This window comes from Prunus dulcis, chromosome 1 (assembly GCF_902201215.1).
Source record: "Prunus dulcis chromosome 1, ALMONDv2, whole genome shotgun sequence".
Taxonomy (NCBI): domain Eukaryota; kingdom Viridiplantae; phylum Streptophyta; class Magnoliopsida; order Rosales; family Rosaceae; genus Prunus; species Prunus dulcis.
In genome coordinates, this window is record NC_047650.1 from 6,612,965 (window position 1) to 6,632,563 (window position 19,599).

General features: G+C 35.2%; 2 protein-coding genes across 2 annotated transcripts; both read right to left on the minus strand.

Annotated features, from left to right (window-relative positions):
- Positions 1-2,315: 2,315 nt before the first annotated feature.
- LOC117635616 lies at positions 2,316-7,584 on the minus strand. The gene is made up of 6 exons (XM_034369948.1): positions 7,147-7,584; positions 5,992-6,106; positions 4,946-5,620; positions 4,612-4,744; positions 3,779-3,850; positions 2,316-2,722 (listed from the first exon to the last, which is right to left on the minus strand). Exons 1-5 carry the CDS (start codon positions 7,227-7,229, stop codon positions 3,825-3,827), a joined length of 1,032 nt encoding a protein of 343 aa, XP_034225839.1. The 5' UTR covers positions 7,230-7,584; the 3' UTR covers positions 2,316-2,722; positions 3,779-3,824.
- Positions 7,585-9,734: 2,150 nt separating this feature from the next.
- Positions 9,735-18,043, minus strand: LOC117614357. The gene is made up of 12 exons (XM_034343141.1): positions 17,975-18,043; positions 17,005-17,097; positions 16,362-16,490; positions 15,824-16,115; positions 15,528-15,647; positions 14,749-14,880; positions 13,400-13,476; positions 11,733-11,930; positions 11,192-11,381; positions 10,848-11,026; positions 10,228-10,328; positions 9,735-10,117 (listed from the first exon to the last, which is right to left on the minus strand). The coding sequence occupies exons 1-12, from the start codon at positions 17,987-17,989 to the stop codon at positions 9,955-9,957; spliced, it is 1,689 nt and encodes a 562-aa protein (XP_034199032.1). The 5' UTR covers positions 17,990-18,043; the 3' UTR covers positions 9,735-9,954.
- Positions 18,044-19,599: the final 1,556 nt, after the last annotated feature.

Sequence of the window (19,599 nt, forward strand, 5' to 3'; positions counted from 1 at the left end):
CAACACATTAATTGATGCATGACTTTATGAATTGATCTAAACCTTGGTTAGTAAGATAATTGAATCTTTATGTGTAGTGACTCGCCTAATTCTTTTAGAGGGTGTCTTAAATACAGTGGCGGACTCACAGAAATTTAAGGAGGTGCATTCCTCACCGAAACTGCATAGGTTATGTACTGCTTTTTTATTTCAATAATATCATATCGTTTTTGTTAAAAATTAAAAATTAAAACAAAAAATCGAAAGATTAAAAGGATTCATAGTGAAGAACCGACAACATATTTCCAATTTATTGGGTGGGACTTGGAACTTAAGTTCAAATGCAGGACTTAGAATGAACCCTGATTTCTTCTTCGCATTTAAAGCCTGAAAATCTTGTCAAGCGCTGTCGAGTTGGAATTTGAAGCCGGCTGATGATTCTAGATCATATGCTGAAGGTTTGACTTATTGCATTGACTAGCTGTAGCTAGCCATGTGTGTTATCCCATTGTACAAATGTCTTTGTAACAAACCTATTACGGTGAGCATCAAATAATTTGTTTCTTTTATGTATTTAGTTTCAACCTATTTTAGTTTTGTTAAGTAGTTGGTGTGAACCGGGTTTAGTCTAGTGGAAAGGGTATTGACTTGCAGATAAGTAATTTAAAGTTTGAACTTCCACGGCATCTATACAGTTTGTGTGAGAAAATCCCCATCTCCAATATCGCTTATATAAAATAAAAATATATGTATGATCACGAACCGAAAAATGATAATAATGGTTGGATTGCTGAGTAAAATGATTGTATTAGCATTTGACAAAGCTACACCAGTCTTAAAAATATTATGTATTATTGCAATTTTATCCACACACAAAAGTATAGATATTCTAAAGAAAAGGCAAGATGGACTCCACTAAAACTGTTTATGATGTGTGTAATTTGGCCACACGTATGAGAATATAATTTTAATTGATAACATTTACAACATCATTAGCCAAAAATAGGTTTACTCTAAATTACGCAATTTCATCTTTATTATTGTAAAATGAGACAATACATGGAGTAGGTGAAATTTAGAGGAAAGTAACTAAACACTAGAAAAAGCTAATTGGTGTGATGTATGTTGGTCCATAATGTTCACAAACATGTGTCTTACGTTTGAAGTTTTGTTGAATTGGGACCACTCAGATGAGGTCTTCCACCTGTCCTCCAAGTACAATATGCAAAGCAAGCAACCCAAAACACTTCATTGTCACCAATTTAAACTGCAACACAAGTTAGCAACAGATCATTTGTCTCCATACATATAGGAAGCTATTGATCACAAGCTTATTAACTTTGATCAGCATTGAAGACTGGTAAGGGGTTTGTAGCTCAAATAATTAAGAGCATTTATCTATGCACTCGAGGTTCTAGATTCGATTTCTCCATACTTTCAATATCTCTTGTATAAAAATAAAAATAAAAATCTTGTGAGCAATGATCCATTTCTCACCAAGAAAAGGCGGCAATCAAGAAAAAAAGACTCCGCATGTACTACTTTGTCTGTTGCTAGCTCATTCCCTCCCAGTCTGGTAAGTGCAATTGTTGAAGCACGTCGTGGGCCCAGAATTGATTTCAAATGGTTCCACCAAAACCTGAGAGACACTTCACTTTACAGGATTGGAAGATGAGAATCACAACATCATCGTCGAACAAGAAACATGGGAGAAAGGGAGGAATGCTATCACTTTCCACTCGGAACGCCCAAGATTCACAGATTTGACAAATGCTATCAGTTTTAGAAATTGGAATGCCTACAGAGAGAGTTGCTGAGGGTTTTCATTTTTAGAGGGAGTTTCTTAGATGGTCACATTGTTATTAAGCTTATTTAACCTCTTAACTTGTTTAATATTGATTGATCTTTTATTTTTATTCTTGGAGTCGTGCTTCTATTGTATCTTTTTGTATATTTCCAGGATCTAGATATTTTTAGTACAATAATTTGAGCGACATGAGGGACTCCAAGGACAAACATGGACAAAATGTCCCATAGAGCAAAGTACATTTGTAGGTGTCCCTTAGAGCAAAGTACATTTGTAGCTTGACCATGCCCACCCCAACTCTGAGTTACTCGTCATTCGTCGTCCAATCTACCTACCAAACTCGACCATGCCCACCCCAATTTCAGTTACTAGCCCTTCGTTTTCTGTTTTTCAGTACAGAAGCTCCCACATGAATCCCAGAATATCATGAGGGTTCTTCCCATGCGAAAGTTGAATTACAAAGTACTTTCATAAGTTGATCACATTTTAAGTCTCTCTCTCATCAAAATGCGGGTGGAAATGAATCGCGTGAATCACACAACACTGCATTTGTATTATTTTTTGTGCTCATTCCTTGCACTAAAAGAGGACTTTACAAGTAAGGTGGGCAGAACATCTTCGGCATGGATTTTTGAGTCCATGTCCACCATTGGCATCATACCATAATGTCATAATCGAAGTTTCAAGCTTAGTGAGATTGTGGAATGTCTACACTTATAAATGTTCTTATGTTTCAGAAGCTACCTGAATGCATTTACAATTTAATGGAATCAGGAAATCTAAAAGGACCGCTACCCCATTCCCGTCGTCTTTTCCGCTCCCAGTACTCAAGAGAGGCAGCTTGGCCTATTCCATAGGCTTGACAACAACCAAGGAGATGTTAGTCGCAAGCATTCACTTTTCAGACTCTTGTCACCGTAGAAACAGCTTCAACACCTACAGAAAAACAACATTGAGATGTTTTGTAAATGACTTGAGTTATATCATTCCAGCAAAGCAAAAGGCTCGAGCTATTGTTTTAAAGTTTTTAGTTTAGTAACACCATCTGTGGAATTAGGGATGTGAATTACGAGACCTCTTTAGGGTTTAGAGAAGAAATGTGACTACATTCGCGGGGCAGATCATTTTACATTGTTACTTAATTGCAAAGGCAAAACGGGGTGGAGGTTAAGCATCCACATGAATAAGGGTGTTGTTTAACTTGGGGCACACCACACACTGTTGCCTTCAAAGGCAGAAAAACTCTTCATAAATGCACTCAAACTCTCTGCTTTACTCAATTGAGGATGACCAATACGTTCCCAGGACAAAGATTAGAAATTGTTGTTTGGAAGTTGATTCAGTTGAAAGTATTGTTCCACAAAGCAAGGGAGGTTTGTTGAAATACTTCCTCCTCTTTGGAACTAATGATGATCAGACGAGAGCTCAACGTGAGCATCACTAGATTCATCAGGATTTTAAATCTTAGAATTTGACAATGTGACTGAGAATACATTTCAACAGGGAAACACACTATCAAACTAATGAAGCAAATCTCCTACAAATAATACACTTCCACTATCAACTGCAATGGGGCTGTGAGAATAATCATGTGATGTGATTCATATTTCAACATATTGTCTGTCATTCAAAATGAAAAAAATCCTCATAGAAGCTCTTAACAGTTAAAATAATAATAACAATAATAATAATAAATAAATAAATAAAATAAACTCATCCCTAGGACACATCCAATAAATTCATGCTTGTTAAGAGCATGCCATCTAGAACAATTGTAGGCCATACAATAGGCATGTAGGATATATTACACATTTTGTATAAACTTTCCACCTTATTGCCAGAATTTGGCCAAGATAGGACTTTTGCTGAGAAATAAGGAATCTTTTTTTTCTTTTTCTTTTTGACATACAACTGAATTCTGAACCTCATTACACTTTAAGAATTTTCAAAATTTATAAGATAAAATATGAGAGTGAAAGCAATTAAAAATACCTTAAGTTTTCATCCGGATCAGATGCTGTGTATTTACCACTTTATCTCAGCTTGAATAAAATACAAATGGTACTGCAAAAAGAGAACCCTCATAAGCATAGTTTTATAGAACTAAAAGTACTAACACTTTTTTCATTTTTTTTAAAAAAGTACTAACATTTTCAAATAATTACGTCTAAATACTTGTAAACCCGTATCCTCTATTATTCAATAATGTCACTGGAAACAACAGAGATAAGACAGTATACAAGCTGGAAGCAAGTGAAGCAACATGATGTACATGGGCACTAGAAGTCATGAAATTTTATCATGTGTCTGCATAAACTAGACCAGAAACAATAATCTAGTGGCTGTTAAAAGGCTTTCCTACTAAATATTGCCAGCAGATACACAAATACCCAAAGAGTTCTGCTGCAATCGAATCTTAGTTACAAAGGATGAGATCTGTTTGAAACGTAGGGATGTATTCTTTTTGGGGAAAGAAATTGCACAAATTTGAAACATGAAATTATCACCTAAGTCTGATATGAAAACTCCTATTCTTGTTTCTGTTTATGTTACATACATATTAAGAAATACAATCTCTAAAACTGTTTCCTGACAGAGCCTATAGCTTATATCTTCTACTAACATCTCTAAAACTGTTTCCTGACAGAGCCTATAGCTAATATCTTTTACTAACTCATTTTAATATATCATGTTGCCTGAGATGGTTATAAATTAAAGCAATTGATTAAAACCGTTTGGAAAGTATTGACCATTTTCAGTTTAGTATACGGTATATTGACTTCTTGATGATTGAAATGCTTCAAGTTCAAGCAAATCAAGCTTACCAAGCAGGAAAACAGTGAGCATTAAACCAAGCGTAGCTTGAACAGAACAACGATTATGTAAGCGTAGTGGTGTTTGCCATTGTTTCTGTGGACTTTGTAATTGCTTCTGAGATGCACCAACCCGACCAAACAGCTGCATAAGACAATTTACAAGTTTTGCTTGGAATTAACAAAAGATAATAATCTATCAACTGAAAGAAAGCAGAGGGGAGAGAACAAATAGAGTATAAAAATACATGATTGTTCTCTTCTTTCTCCTTGCATGTGTAAGATGTATCACCTTCTAATCAAATGTTATAATCAATTCTTCCTTTCAAATATGTAACAAACTGACCTGGTTGAACAAATTAACTGCTGCTGTTGCCTGATGCAATTGCGCACACCTTTGCTTCCAGAAGACAAGTTTGGATCCTTTTTCTTTAGGTGTGTCCTCGCACCCCGGAATTAGTTTTTTTCTGTGTTCAACTTCATCAGCTATTATGATCCTCAAATCACCATAATTTGGTGAACTGCATGCCTTCCTTGTATTAGTTGTTCTATCTGCATCATAAATTATATCATCCCTCATTTCTGCAATTTCTTTCCCCTTTACTTCCATGACAAAATTTAGATCCTTAGATATAGTAATAACATCTTTAACCCCCTTTATTTCATCAGAAATGTCTCTGCTGCAGGCAGCATTAGATTTAAGGTCCACGTCTTTTCTTCTAAGGTCATTTTCCTCAGAGCTTTTCACAGAAGGTCCAAGTTCTACATATTCATTTTTGGCACATAGCAAACTTTGTGGTGTCCCAGACAGAAATGCAGCAAAATCATCACATTCTTCTTCATCCAGGTGTACCCATCGAAGGGGTTGCTTTCCTTCCACACTAAATGATTCCCTTAGTGCTGTTTCAACATGAGAAATTTGGTTTTCAATGGCAGCAATAAATTGTTTATGTCTAGCTGTTGTATGATCATCACCACGTTGTCCATAGCTCAACCTGACTGCTTTCTCGAACTCTTCCAACTAAACCAGGATTCACCATTCAACACAACAGAATTACAGTAAGTAAAATTGTAATATTGGCTAAACTGCTTGCAGACAAAACTTTCTCTGAATTCTAATTGGTGATAGTATCAATAATAAGGGAAACCACATCAGGAAATTGAGTGCGAACGGATAGTGCCACTAAGAAAGCATATATCTCCATCTTAGGAAACTTTGAAACAAAAGACTGAACAATGGTTAAAGCTGAGAAGAGTCTTTGACTTTCCAGAAATCATACTGATGGAAACCTTATCTAGATTGGGTAGGCTCACAAATTCCCATTAATATTTTTATACAGTGAATAAACAGGCGGGAAAGAGTAGTCAGCTTATCAGATACAAGAGACCTACCTGCCATTTGGCAGTACCTAAAGCGGTTTGCAGCTCCCTACAAAGTTCATCCAAATTGTCTGGTGCTAACCTTTCTCTCTTCTGTCGAACCCATGCCCTGTACGTGGATTCCATTCTGACAAACCACAACAACAACAAAATAATAATAATAATAAGGGCCGGCAAAAGGAAAAATTATTTCGAGTTCCGAATTAGTTGAACATTCTAGACAGAGATAAATACCAACGAATTATACTTTTCAAGTGAGTGGAAAATGTGAATAAGCTCCCTTCAATCTTTGCAAAAACTTAAAGAATAGTAGTACAGTACGACCTAATCCCTATGATCATTGATTGCTGAACATAAGGAGCTGGCAACCTGTCCAGTAACAACTCAAATTTTTTTGAAGTGGAAGAAAGTGGCTTTTCATCTTCCATTCGCCCACTCCTGGGATATAGGGTGGTCTATCATCATCTTAACAGTGCAACTAGAGAAGCCTTACCATTACCGAATATGACTGGCTCACGAAGTCATCCAACACTATATGTTCATGTCCCTTCCATCTTTTGAGCCAAATGATTAGGATAAAAAATTTAATCTTTCCCCATTCCCAGACAGTGCGGAATTTTTTCTTATCATCCAAAACAAAGGATAAAATCATACTAACCCACTAAATTACACCACACACAAGCTATACTGAAAACACACATAATTCTAAATATATGGTAGAAAACGGCAAAACCTTGTATATTTGTAAACAAATTATCTTTTACACAGCACCATGAGAGCATATTTATCATAAATGTATCCAGAAGTTGAAAATGAGCCCAATATAAGCATCACCCACATCATCAAAACTTTAAGAAGAAGAAAAAGAGGAAGAGAAAAAAAGATATAACCTAAAATACCAGAACCCAAAATCCCCCATTGAATTGAAACTCAAAACCAGCAGCACAACCACATAATTGAAAAATATCCAACAAATTACACATCTTAAAAGCACTATGAAAGATATAACCCAATACAATCCATTTTCACTTCAGAAAATCTCATAAAAACACAATTCAACACACCCATCTCCAAATTCCAACAACAAAGTCCACATATACGCAGAAACCAATTAAAGCAACTGAAACCCACATGATCAAAACCAACGAAAAGCAAAAGGAAACGTACATATCAGCTGATTCTTGAACCTCCTCAGCTGCAGGAAAGAAGACATCTTTTTTCCAAAGATCAAAACTGCTTGCCACCATCATCTTGACCAACACCGAAAACCCACAATCAATCAAAAGCAACCAAACCCAATTCCAGTCCAACCCTTAAAGCCAGCAGAAAAGCTCTAAAAATAATTTTCCGGTACAAAGCTTCCAAAAAATTTCAAATAAAACGTATTTCTTGCTGGGGTAGGTGGGTTTCTGTTTCTCGGTTGTCTCCTCTCGTCTCTTCTCTTCTTTGCTTCTCCCAAGCAAAGAAGGAAGAGAAAGGAAGAAGAGAGAGGGCTAACTCAGACAGAGATAGAGAAGGAGACGTAAAAGCAAATCCTATTCTCTCTCTATTTTCTCACCACATTCTTTCCCTCTGTATCTGTGTGTGTTTCTTTCCCTCTTTCTTTCTTTTTTCCATTTTTTTAACAATTAAAAATATTAAATAAGTTTTATGAGATAAAGCCGTGATCAGGTGCGGCACCCTAGAAAACATATGAAGTGAGGAGCCACTGAGGTTTCGGCACGTTGACAGATTGGCATTAGGTCAACGACTAGGAAGTGTCTATTCGTTAACATAAGAAGAAGTTGTTTTTATTGGACTCGGAGGAGAAAGGTTGGGAAGAGAGTAAAAGATGGCGTCGGCGGTTGGGACAAATGAGAAAAGAAGGGGTGGTGGGCTGCCCACTTGGCTACAGCCAATGTATGTTTTCTTATTGGGATGGGACCTTTTGCCAGCTTAGGCATCAACAACAAAATGGGTAATGAGTCACATTGTGCCACGTCATCCATGTCAATTATGTCATCAACATTTAGACGAATGTTTTGATTTTTTTTATAGCCTTTTACTCCTTTGAAAAGCACCACCACAAGTTCAAACGTTCAAGAGCAATTAATCATGCACTTGAGATGCTAGCTTTGAATCTCTCAAAGGAGTATTTTTAACACAATCCATGAAAATTAATATCATTTACATGAGTTGTTTTGTTCATTACTTATCTCTCCGTTGAAGTTCCTACAAGTGATCACCTCCACAGTTGGATTGTAATTAGTGCTGAGTTGAACCATAACCTTTTCCCTATATCCAAAAGCCCAAGTTCGTCTCACTCCTATTATTTTTGTTTTGTTAACATTCTTTTGGTTAAAAATTCCAACAAGAGACGAAATCAAGTGTTGTTTTACCCTATACAAAAAACAAAAAAACAAAAAAAAAAGGTTAGAATTATATAATGAGGGCCTTCCTTTTTTTTTCTTTTTCTTTTTATAATGAGGGCCTCCTTCTTAAAAGTCAAATAGAACAACTACAAAATAAGTATTTATAATATTCGCTTTTGAAATATCTTTCAATCAAGTGAAGGAAAAATCAGTTGATTAATAGCTGTTTTGAAAGTAATTTTGGATAAGGCAATAATTAATTCTATGGAGAATCACTTTAAGTGATTTTAAGGAGAAGTATATGGAAGGTGCTTGTGCTTCTCCCCTAGAATCACTTTAAGTGATTATATGAAGAAGTACGTGTGGAGTGCTTCTCCCATAAGTGATTTTGGTATTCCTAGAATCACTTTTCAATGAGCCCAAGAATGATGGTTAGAAAAATCATTTTTATGAGAAAAATCATCATGATGTAATGAATTGATCATTGGAAAGGAAACACGTAAACATCATAATCATATCCTTCTTATTCAACTCACAAATCACAACCTCCTTAACCACCACTTTAACTACCATTTCCTTCAAACTTCTCTTTTCTTTTGTTTTGACAAAATATCTGCCTTAATTATATTTATAATTAATATTACTTTAGTAACAAAACTAACGTTAACGCGAAACGAGTTGCATGTGGAATATAATCTTGAATGGCTTGAGTGGGCCCTTCTGTTGGCACAAGCGAATTAGTCATAATATGAAGGAATATTTGAACACGTCCCATTTATATTTAAAAGAAAGAAAAAAAAGCCTCAAGTTCGATTCCCTTTTCTCAATTAATCGAAATTAAGTCCCTCAAATTTGTGGAGGCTAATAAGAGCCATTTAACTCATTGCATCGTATACATAATTTGGTGGGAGACTATGAGCATATCAGAACTTGGGGGATTCTACAATAACAAAAAAAATTATATCTCTTTAGGGCCCATTTGATTAACAGAATGAATTTGAGGAAAAATCATTCCCCATGTAGTAAAATACGGGATTCTTAGAGAGCCTTTACGAAAATTAATTAAATTAAATTTTGTGTATATTACGAAAATATATAATTCTTTGGCTACAATCAATCAAAACCTTATAAAAAAAACGAAGTTGTAAATTAATGGAAGGCTCTGAGTCAAACGTTGGCATCCTTATCTCATTCCAAAAAGTATACTTTTGCCCTCCTACAATAATCTAAAATTGACAAGAATACACTGACCACATAAAAAAGGCAATGTCCATGCCTTTGTTTTCTTTCATTTTTGGCCCTTAATGATTCTTCTTCTCAACCCCCACCTCCTCCCCACCAGAAAGAAAAATCACAAAATATAGATTTAGTTGAGGTAGGGATATTATAAAAAAAACAGCACAATGACAAGCATAATTGCTTTACCAAAGTAATATTCTATGCTCAAGCAGCTCATGTCATACAATAAGGACAAACAAAATTCTGTCAATTTGTCAGCTCATATTGACAGATCATTAACCTTGTGGCCTAAATTTGATCACTAGTTTGGTTTGGTATATTCTCTACTAAAACAGAATTGTGCCCTATCAAAGTTGTACACTAAAAAGCTTTCTTATTTGTAAACTTAAATCTGCTTTGAGACAGGAGTGTCCTCAGCCAGGCATTTAGACAATTCATCTTTCACCAGTTTCAGGCCACAATAACATGAAGTTAAAACTGAAGAGACAATACTTCTTTGTATATCTTTGAACTTGATTGCCAGCTTTACATCCCAATTAGTGTTTTTTCTGCAACAACCAAAAAAAAGATACACATTCTCATTTCCAAAGGAAAGTTTCGGCTGCTTCAATCAATCACAGATTCACAGATTATGTGATAAAGTGTTAGGAGACTTTACCTGTCATCAAGGTCTGCATCACCAAGATTATCCATCATGTCATCACAGATGGCGCGAAGATCTTCAAGAATTTCAATTTCATTCTTCAAATTTTCCGGCAGCTGTGAAATAAAGAATTGGAAGTTCATATATGAGAATATTGAACCGACATAAAAACCGAATCAAGAAAGAAATTTCAAACTAAAGCTAAACAATATTGGAAAGAAAATGCAAATCTGACAAATATTTTTTTTGTTCTTAACACACAAGAGTAATGTGAAAGTAATAATAGCAATTCATTAGAATAGATCATACACAATAATAAATGCCATTTCCTAATGAAAAAGATTCAAAAGAAGATGAAGATGATGTCAACCACTATAACATAAATAAGCATAGAAAATTACTAGGTCCTTAGTATGCGGCATGGGGCTCCGAGCTCTCCTTAATATTGGAGAGAAAATGCAAATCTGACAAATATTTTTTTTGTTCTTAACACACAAGAGTAATGTGAAAGTAATAATAGCAATTCATTAGAATAGATCATACACAATAATAAATGCCATTTCCTAATGAAAAAGATTCAAAAGAAGATGAAGATGATGTCAACCACTATAACATAAATAAGCATAGAAAATTACTAGGTCCTTAGTATGCGGCATGGGGCTCCGAGCTCTCCTTAGGCTGTCCAAGAATGGGGAAGGCAGGCCGTAATAGAAAATATTGCAGTTATGTGATAACCAAGTAGCCCGCACCATGTGAGTGGTCCAGTTTGATATGGAGCTGCCTTCAGTAAAATCATCTTGGGCAGCATCAATATCTGCTTGGGAATGTTACTAGTTAATATTTGAGAGCACAAGTCCTCGACAATTTTTCAACAACAATACAATGGCATGTTGAAGATATATCAGGACTATGTCACGTTTGGTACTGCTTGATCAATTGTAAAAAATATCCATGAGTGAGATAGAGCAATAAAACTCACCTAGAGGAATGACATCATATAGGTTGTCACCTTGAGGTACAAAGCCATAGAAGGTAATTAGATGAGAACTAGAGAAGTTTCCATAACTAAGACAGCATTCTTGCCCTGCATTGCATGGTCTTGATAGACGGAATTTCAAGGTATTTGTTGCAGAATCTACTCTGCCATAGTGCACTACATGGGGGTCTAGCTGTGATAAGGAATAAAGCAAAAACATGACCACGGGATATCACATTGATATGAACAACTAAAGTGTTTTTTTTTTCAATGACATGAACCATTACAAACACATCTTAATTAAACCCAAAACTGACTGTCCAGAAAGTAGATAACACAAGGTCAGGTCATTCTTGTCCTTGTAACCTCTTAGTTTCTACAATATAAAGAAACTGTTTTGGAATCTGGCAACCAATTCACAAAAGTACACTCAGAAGATGGTTATGATAAGTTGTTGGAAGAAATTCTCAGTATATTTTAAACTTTTAGTTTATCTCAACAATCAGGACATAAAATGTTGGGGCATAAAGAAAGGGTGACATACCGAATGGTTCAAGAAGCCAGCAATGGGAATCAAGCATGTCCTCTGCTTTCCATCAGGGAACTTGATTTTCATGCTATTTGAGTACCACAGTTCACATGCCCACAAGAATAGTTCCCATGTGTAAAGCTCTGGTGGAAAGATATCAGGATGATCTTTGCACAGTGCAGGGAAGAGATCATCATATTGAGCACGCAAATGCTGTGACAAGAAAAGGACTTAGATGCTTAATTTTTAATTACTGGTAAGCTTTTCCTTATATATATATAGGTATGAGAAAGTTCTATGATGAAATCCTATCAGAAACTTTAAAAAAAGGGAAGAAACGGGATGCAAATACGACATTCCATTCTTAGTTTATACGAAAGTGAGAGATCAAATATTTCAATGGCAATTGGAAAGGTATTCGCTGGAGGCTCCATAATTGATTTGGGCATCTCCATGTTCTTCCTGTATTTACTAACTCATTCAGGTTGGGTCAGACCTTGTTCTCATAGTAGATTTGTTATTGGGCAGCATTCTCTATTAAAGATAACTTGAAAAGGCAACATATAGAATAACTCAAGACCAGGTACAAATAATCAAATTCTACTTTTATAAATGGGAAAGACAGCAAACAAGCAACACTATTAGACAAGAATGTGAACTTCAATATTCCCCAAGATGCAAACAATTTTAGAGAAGAAGAGTAGACTAGGAGTGTGATCACTGCAGAGTGCAGGACCTTTGAGGGAACTCAGATAGATTATGAAGAAGGACTACTAAAACTGTATGCTAAATCAGGTGATTTTTGTTGGACAGAACTGAATGGAGCACCTATAATTCCTCACCCTGAGCTTGCCTTGGCACTTGGCAATGTAATCTCTTCCCTATTTCTCCCTCAAGCCTACTTAGGAATGCCTAAACCCATTCTTATAGGGGCAGGATGACACAAACCAAATTGCCACCTCTGTATGGATGAATCTGAAGAAAGTTGAGGTTCCACCCGAAAACCAATTGGCAATGGGGGGAGTAACCCAACTCCTTATAAGCCCTTGCTAGGTTTCTCAACTTTCCAATGTGGGACTCTTTACCTTCACATTCTCACACGCCCCCGCACGTGTGGCAAATTTTCAAGCCTAACACGTGGACAACACATATTGGGTGACGTGGAGCACGTGTGGCCGTTGGGCTTTCATACGTGTGCTAACCCGGCTCTGATACCATGAAGGAAGTTGAGGTTCCACCCCAAAACCAATTGGCAATGGGGGGAGTAACCCAACTCCTTATAAGCCCTTACTAGGTTTCTCAACTTTCCAATGTGGGACTCTTTACCTTTACATTCTCACACGCCCCCGCACGTGTGGCGAATTTTCAAGCCTAACACGTGGACAACACATATTGGGTGACGTGGAGCACGTGTGGCGGTTGGGCTTTCACACGTGGGCTAACCTGGCTCTGATACCATGAAGGAAGTTGAGGTTCCACCCCAAAACCAATTGGCAATGGGGGGAGTAACCCAACTCCTTATAAGCTCTTGCTAGGTTTCTCAACTTTCCAATGTGGGACTCTTTACCTTCACATTCTCACAGAATCATCTAACAATGTTGATATTCTCTTTATAACTGAAAGAAAGAGAGCATAAATGCCAAACAAATTAATTTAATAAGACTATTGGAAAGGCTAATAACCTCTTTGGCTGCCGTAATCTCATCCAACAGCAAGGTTCCATCCAAAACCATCATCGCATCAATTCCAAAACTCAACCCTGCAACATATTGAGGAAGGAATATTAAGAAAGAAAGGAAGAGATAAATGAAAACAAATAAATCAGTGTAATCATATCAAATTTGACAAATCCATTCCAAATACACATGCTTATTTTATATAATCTAACACGAAATAACTTCATCCACTTCTTGATTTCTGCAAATAACTTCATCCCTCCCACCAAATTTTCCAATGTATACTTATCATGGTTGTTTTAAACCCATAGCAGGGAAAAGTCGGTTACACATTAGTTGCTTTGGACTTGACGTTATTAACGTTCTAGGTACCATTATTTCCTGCTTCCTAAGAGGTGTTCAAACTTCCAAGAAAAACCAACACTGTTCCCTATACACCTTTATAGCAAGTCCATCTTAGTTCATAGTTTTTAAGATGCAAATGTGAGAATGAGAATTTTGGAGTTTTATGAAACACTATCCATAAACGTACAATCATTCTTTGTAGCGTCTTTTTTTTTTTTCATCATCTACAAAAAATGTTTAGTAATAACCCATGGCAAAAGGAATGATTGTCACCTTAGCGTAGTGTAACTAACTTGCAGACAGCAAAGGTTTTTCGTATATTTTACAATTGGCAGCAACAACAGGAGAAGAGGTACGTCTTCACATTTAAATTAGCAGAAAAAAACTGACATATAACAAAGCACAACCATAAACTTCCCTGGGGTCTAGAGTAAGTTTGATATCCCCAGATGTTTCTTGTACTTGATAAAATCATTTGCCTAATTCTTCCAGCATATCTAAATAGTTTTACTCCCCATGAAGAAAAACTATAACAAAAGTGAACACAGAGAAAATCATAGTATGTATTGAGATAAAGTAAAACAATACCAATTATTCAACTTGCATTTATTAAAAATTAAAAATTAAAATCTTGCACAAAAATTAGATGCGAGTTACTATCTTGCCTCACACTTAAATTTCTGAAAGTATTAAATAAAAAAGGTAATTAATATAATATTTTCTCATTCCCGTAGGTAATTATTTTTTTGAGTTACATATAATTTTATCTGAATTTTGTTTTTGTATCTTGATTTTATCATTACCTGATATACTAAACCTTGAGCAGCTTAAAAATAAACTTTACACAAATGTATAAATTCTATATTTGACTTACATCAAACTATTACTATCTACCAAAGAAAGATTAAATTCTTAAAAAAGAAAACTAAAATCCAAAATGTAATTTCACATAAAAGGAACTTTGCAGTTGCACAAAATTAAAATAGAAATTTCATTGGCAAAGCATGTACCAGTATGAAATTCTTCTGGCAGTGTGTCAAAGTAGATCTTGAATTGTGAATCACCATTATGCCTCTCCTTCATGCTCCACAACAACAACATCGTCTCAGAGGAAATGCCTTCAAACTTCTCTATGCATGATACTGCAGTAAAGGAAAAAAAAGTAATATATTGGGCCACTTTTCTTGTTCACAGACTATGCATTTAATAATCCACGCAATATTTATTTGAGCCAACAGACTATATGCATATGAAAGATACAGACCTAAAACCTACTTTAGCTGTTGGTCCATGCTTATACCACCTCAGAAAGAACAAGAAAAAAAGCACAGATGCATCACTAATGGAGAGATCCAACATGATTATACATCAAGACATAGTGGAGAGAAGTTTATTTATGATTACATCATGTGGAACACACTGGAATAAAGTCCGGTTTTTGCTTGTGGTTCAATTGGTAACTCCATATAGCTAGGTAAATTACCATTGACGTTTAGTAGAATGACACCTCAAACTCCACATATAGCAGATAAACAGATGTTCATAACAATTGATCATCATTCATCAATTGTTTCTACATCCAACTTGTGAACATGAAGAAGGACAAGTTCATGAAATTCTTTCACTTTCATCTTGGAGCAACTCAGCCCCTTGCTAGATATGGAGTCTATGTTGGTTCACTTTGATTTTCTGTTTCTGCACATATATTTTTAGAAACTTCTTGACTAAACACAGAGGTAATACTTATAGGAAAGTTAAAAGTATTGAAAAGGGTTTTCACGTGATAAACATACCATATCAGCTTGCACAAGCTCCTCAACAATTATTAAAGATGTCGGGATCTCCAAAGCAGTATCTCCAACTTTCAGATCCTCTGTAGCTATGGCTCCTCTGCCAGCCCCTTCGACATCTATTATGATGAATGAGGCACAAAAGACATGATATAGTACACACTACACACTAGTTTCCTTCTATTGTACATGGTTAGGTTTCTTCTTTTCTTTTCTCAGGAAACCCCATCAAAAGAGGGAAAGAATAAACAAGTTACAACAGCAGTAATCATAGCAGTGAAGAGATAAGACTTACAAGCTATCTCCAACCTTGTCTTGACACCATTGTTTTCACCCCATTGTAACAATTTTATTTCTTTATCAGAGTTGTAGCCTTCTACAATTGTAGTCTCCAAAATGTTCTTGTTCCCAGACTGACTCATCATATCAACAATAGCATCGCGGAATTCTTGCAGGACATTCTTTTGCATTAGACAAGCACTAGATAGTGAGCTTTCAACAAGCTGAAGGATTGAATTGAGAGCCTCTAGCTCATTTCTGGGGCCATACATATCCATTGGTTCATCTCCAGCAAAATAAAGCTCTGTCTGCACCGATTGAACCCATTATTTCATCATTAGTCTGCTAATTATACAGTGCAATCAAGGTACTATCAGGCAACTCTAAAGCCATTTGTCTCCCCTTTTGTGCCTAAACAGTCCAATAAGTTCTCAGAATTATGAGTTTTGAAGTATCTAAAGAGGGATTCATTAGGTAGGAAAGGCCTCATTTTTCAGAATATTGTGAATTTGGCTTTGTTCTAGTTCTACAATAAATCCTTAACATGAACTTACCTCATCTGAGTTTATGATTCTTTCGATCTGAAGCATTACTTTCAAGGAGGTACTGATCCAATTAGGATCTGAAGACCTTTTAACATGTATTTCTTCCTTGGTACTAAATCCCATATCTTGTAGCAATTTCTGCCAGAAGATGAGAAGAAAAAAAAAAAATTAAAAGAATGATAGTAGAAACAACTCAACTAATTCAGAAGAATATGCCAATCACCAGAAATTAATTGTTATTTAAGAATAATACAATCTACAGTAACTAGAAAAACTAGCAGCATGTACAAATCTTGTACACGTAGTAAATGGAAGTATTGACAGTTGTTCCCCAGGTAGTTTTCACTTTATTTTAGTTAAACTGCCTAATTAACAAGAATCTAACATGAAATTCATACAGTAATTAGTTTGGCCTTTCTTACTTTAGTTAACAGCACGCGTCCAACAGCTCACATATAAGCCATTGAATCTAAGAGTATCAGAAGCTCATTGACAAAAGGGGGTGATTGCTCAGTTTCTCCACTGTACATACTGCATACCATTCCACTCTCACATTTCCTTTACTACTATCATTTAGACTTCATATGAAATCCTTTAAACAACATATTTCATATAAAACAAACAAAAAATCTCATATTTATTGCTTTCTCACCTTCTTTTTATCAAAAAGGGGGTCACTTTCAGATAGTTCAAGCACAATTGAGCAGTCCTTATCCAACTCCATGGCATCATGAGATGATAATGGCTGCGATTTACAAATAAAGCATAAAAAACAATTTTTCCATAGATAATGAAGGGAAAAAAACCCACAACAAAGCGCACACAGGCACACTAATATTAGTTGAGTAACACAGGAGGGGATTCAAATACTACTTAATAATGTTTCTCTGTCCCACATAAATAATTAGGTTCCATTTGTTTACACATTATGCATACAAGCAGTTCAATGATGAGACGGGATTTATAGGAATCTTGTAGAAATGACTAAAAAAAGAACTGATTAAAGAAATTTAAGAAAACAGAAGAGTCAGAGTTTTTAATCCTAACTAGAGAGCAATGCACAAATTTCACGACTTTTACATATAATGTGGTAAAGCACATGCCAATAAAAAAACAGTAAGGAGAAACCCACCAATAAAAGACAGTCAAGAACACAAAGATCATTTGTTTCTTGAGCATATATAACGTTGTGTATAGCTGTGTGTCTATATCAAAACTTAAACCCTACACAGATATGAGATATGAAGCTTATTGAGGAAAAGTGCTCCAAAGAAGAGAAAGGCAACGAAAACATTCTAAGCACAGATATGAGATATGAGGGGCAAATTAGGTTATAAATCAAAGCTTGTAAATAATGGAGGCAATAAACCGTCTGCTTGGAAATCGTCAGAGATGAAATAAATTCAAGAATCTTGCAGAAAGGGAGTTGAAATTGAATACAAGATCGAAAGTTTTTAGGTGTTCTTACAATTTCTAAGCACGTAAAGAGAAGACAAAAGAAGCAACAAAGTTGGAATTCAGAATGCAATCTATGGAAATGAAATTTCAAGAACATAGAAGAGAGCAACAAAGTCGCAGGAAGTTAAATAAAGAAAGAGAAGTTGAATGGTAAGGGGGTTTACTTTATTGACAGCCATTGAAGCGCAGCTCAAAGAAGAACCGTAACGAGAGAGAGAGAGAGAGAGAGAGAGAGTGAGTTTGGGCGGCAAGAGTGAGTTGTTGCAACTTGGAATAGCCAGGGAGGAAACGTTTCTTCTGTTTCTTCTGTTTATTTTCTGTTTTAATGGAAACGCTTCCTTTTTTTCTTTTCCCTTTTTCTATTTGGTATTTTTCTTGGTCGCGCAGCATACGTGTATTATTTGGTAAAAAAAAAATTTTAAAATACTTTGAAAAATTCGCCATTATATAAAATTTTCATATTATTTATTTAAATATTTTAATTTTTTTCCTATTTAATAATATGTGAAAAATATATGTACACTGTGTGTATTTTGGCTGTATTATTAAAAAAATTGTATAAAAAATGTGTATTAAATATAAAGACCACATACATATGCATATATTACATGTATTATACGAAGAAAAAAAACTTGTATTTTTTCATGTCTTTAAGATGAGTATGAAAATTAGAAATATATATATATATATATGCATGTATAATACGAATATTATATCCAAATATATTTTCTTCCGATATCAATTATGTGCGCTAGATCCCAGCCTTGTTGCCACCAACCAAGCCCCATCGCAATTGATCTTCAAAGCTACTTCACTTGTCATGCTTTATCAATTACACATTTTAAAGTCAATTCCCTAATTTAGTCCTTAAGATAATATCTTTAGAGTATGTTTAGTACACCGTATTAGATTCAGGATAAGATTAAATAGTCAACGAGTATAGTCGTACGGCTATACCTTCAAAATATTATATTTACTATTCTATACCTTTAAATAGTATTGTCGTGTGGCTATACTCCTTAAATATAATATTTTAACAGTATAACCGCACGGCTATACACCAAAATAGAATATTTTTAAGTATAGCCGTACGGCTATACTCTAAAAATATAATATCTTAACAGTATAGCAGAACGGCAATACCCAAAAAAGAATATTTTAAAGCATAGCCGCCCGGCTATACCAAACTAAGAAAAATTTCTTCCGACGAAGTTTTGTCGGCACAGGTCTATGCTAGCAAATATTTGTCGGATTAGACATAATTTTGTCAAGAGAGGTCTAATACGGCAAACTTCGCCATGATAGATATGTGCCGAAGAAAATTTCATCGGGAGAGGTTTTTTTTAAAAAAAATTAAAAATATAAAATTTGTTTCTTTACTTTTGTTTTTTTGGCCAACTTCTTTAATTTAATATATGTAATTAAGTAATATCTTAATCTCTTTGAATTACTTTAATTAGTAATTATATATTAATTATCATTTCTTTAGTGAATATTTAAATATGTTACTGATTTAATTCTGCTGTGCAAAACGAAAAAATAAATTACTTATTTTCATTTGGGTCTCTTAATTAAATTTCCCTAGAGCCCAAGTTCCATCTTTTCTATCCCAACAAAAATTCGCCAAGACATGTCTAGGTTAGGTTAGGTTACATCATACTTACCCAAGATTGAGAGCGAAACCTAAATCGTAAAGCCCTATGTCGAGTTAAGTGATTTTCCAACCCTAATCGAGTCCTAAGTGTCCTATAGTAGGTTTACAATTAGGGGTCGAGGCTTGCAAATAGTT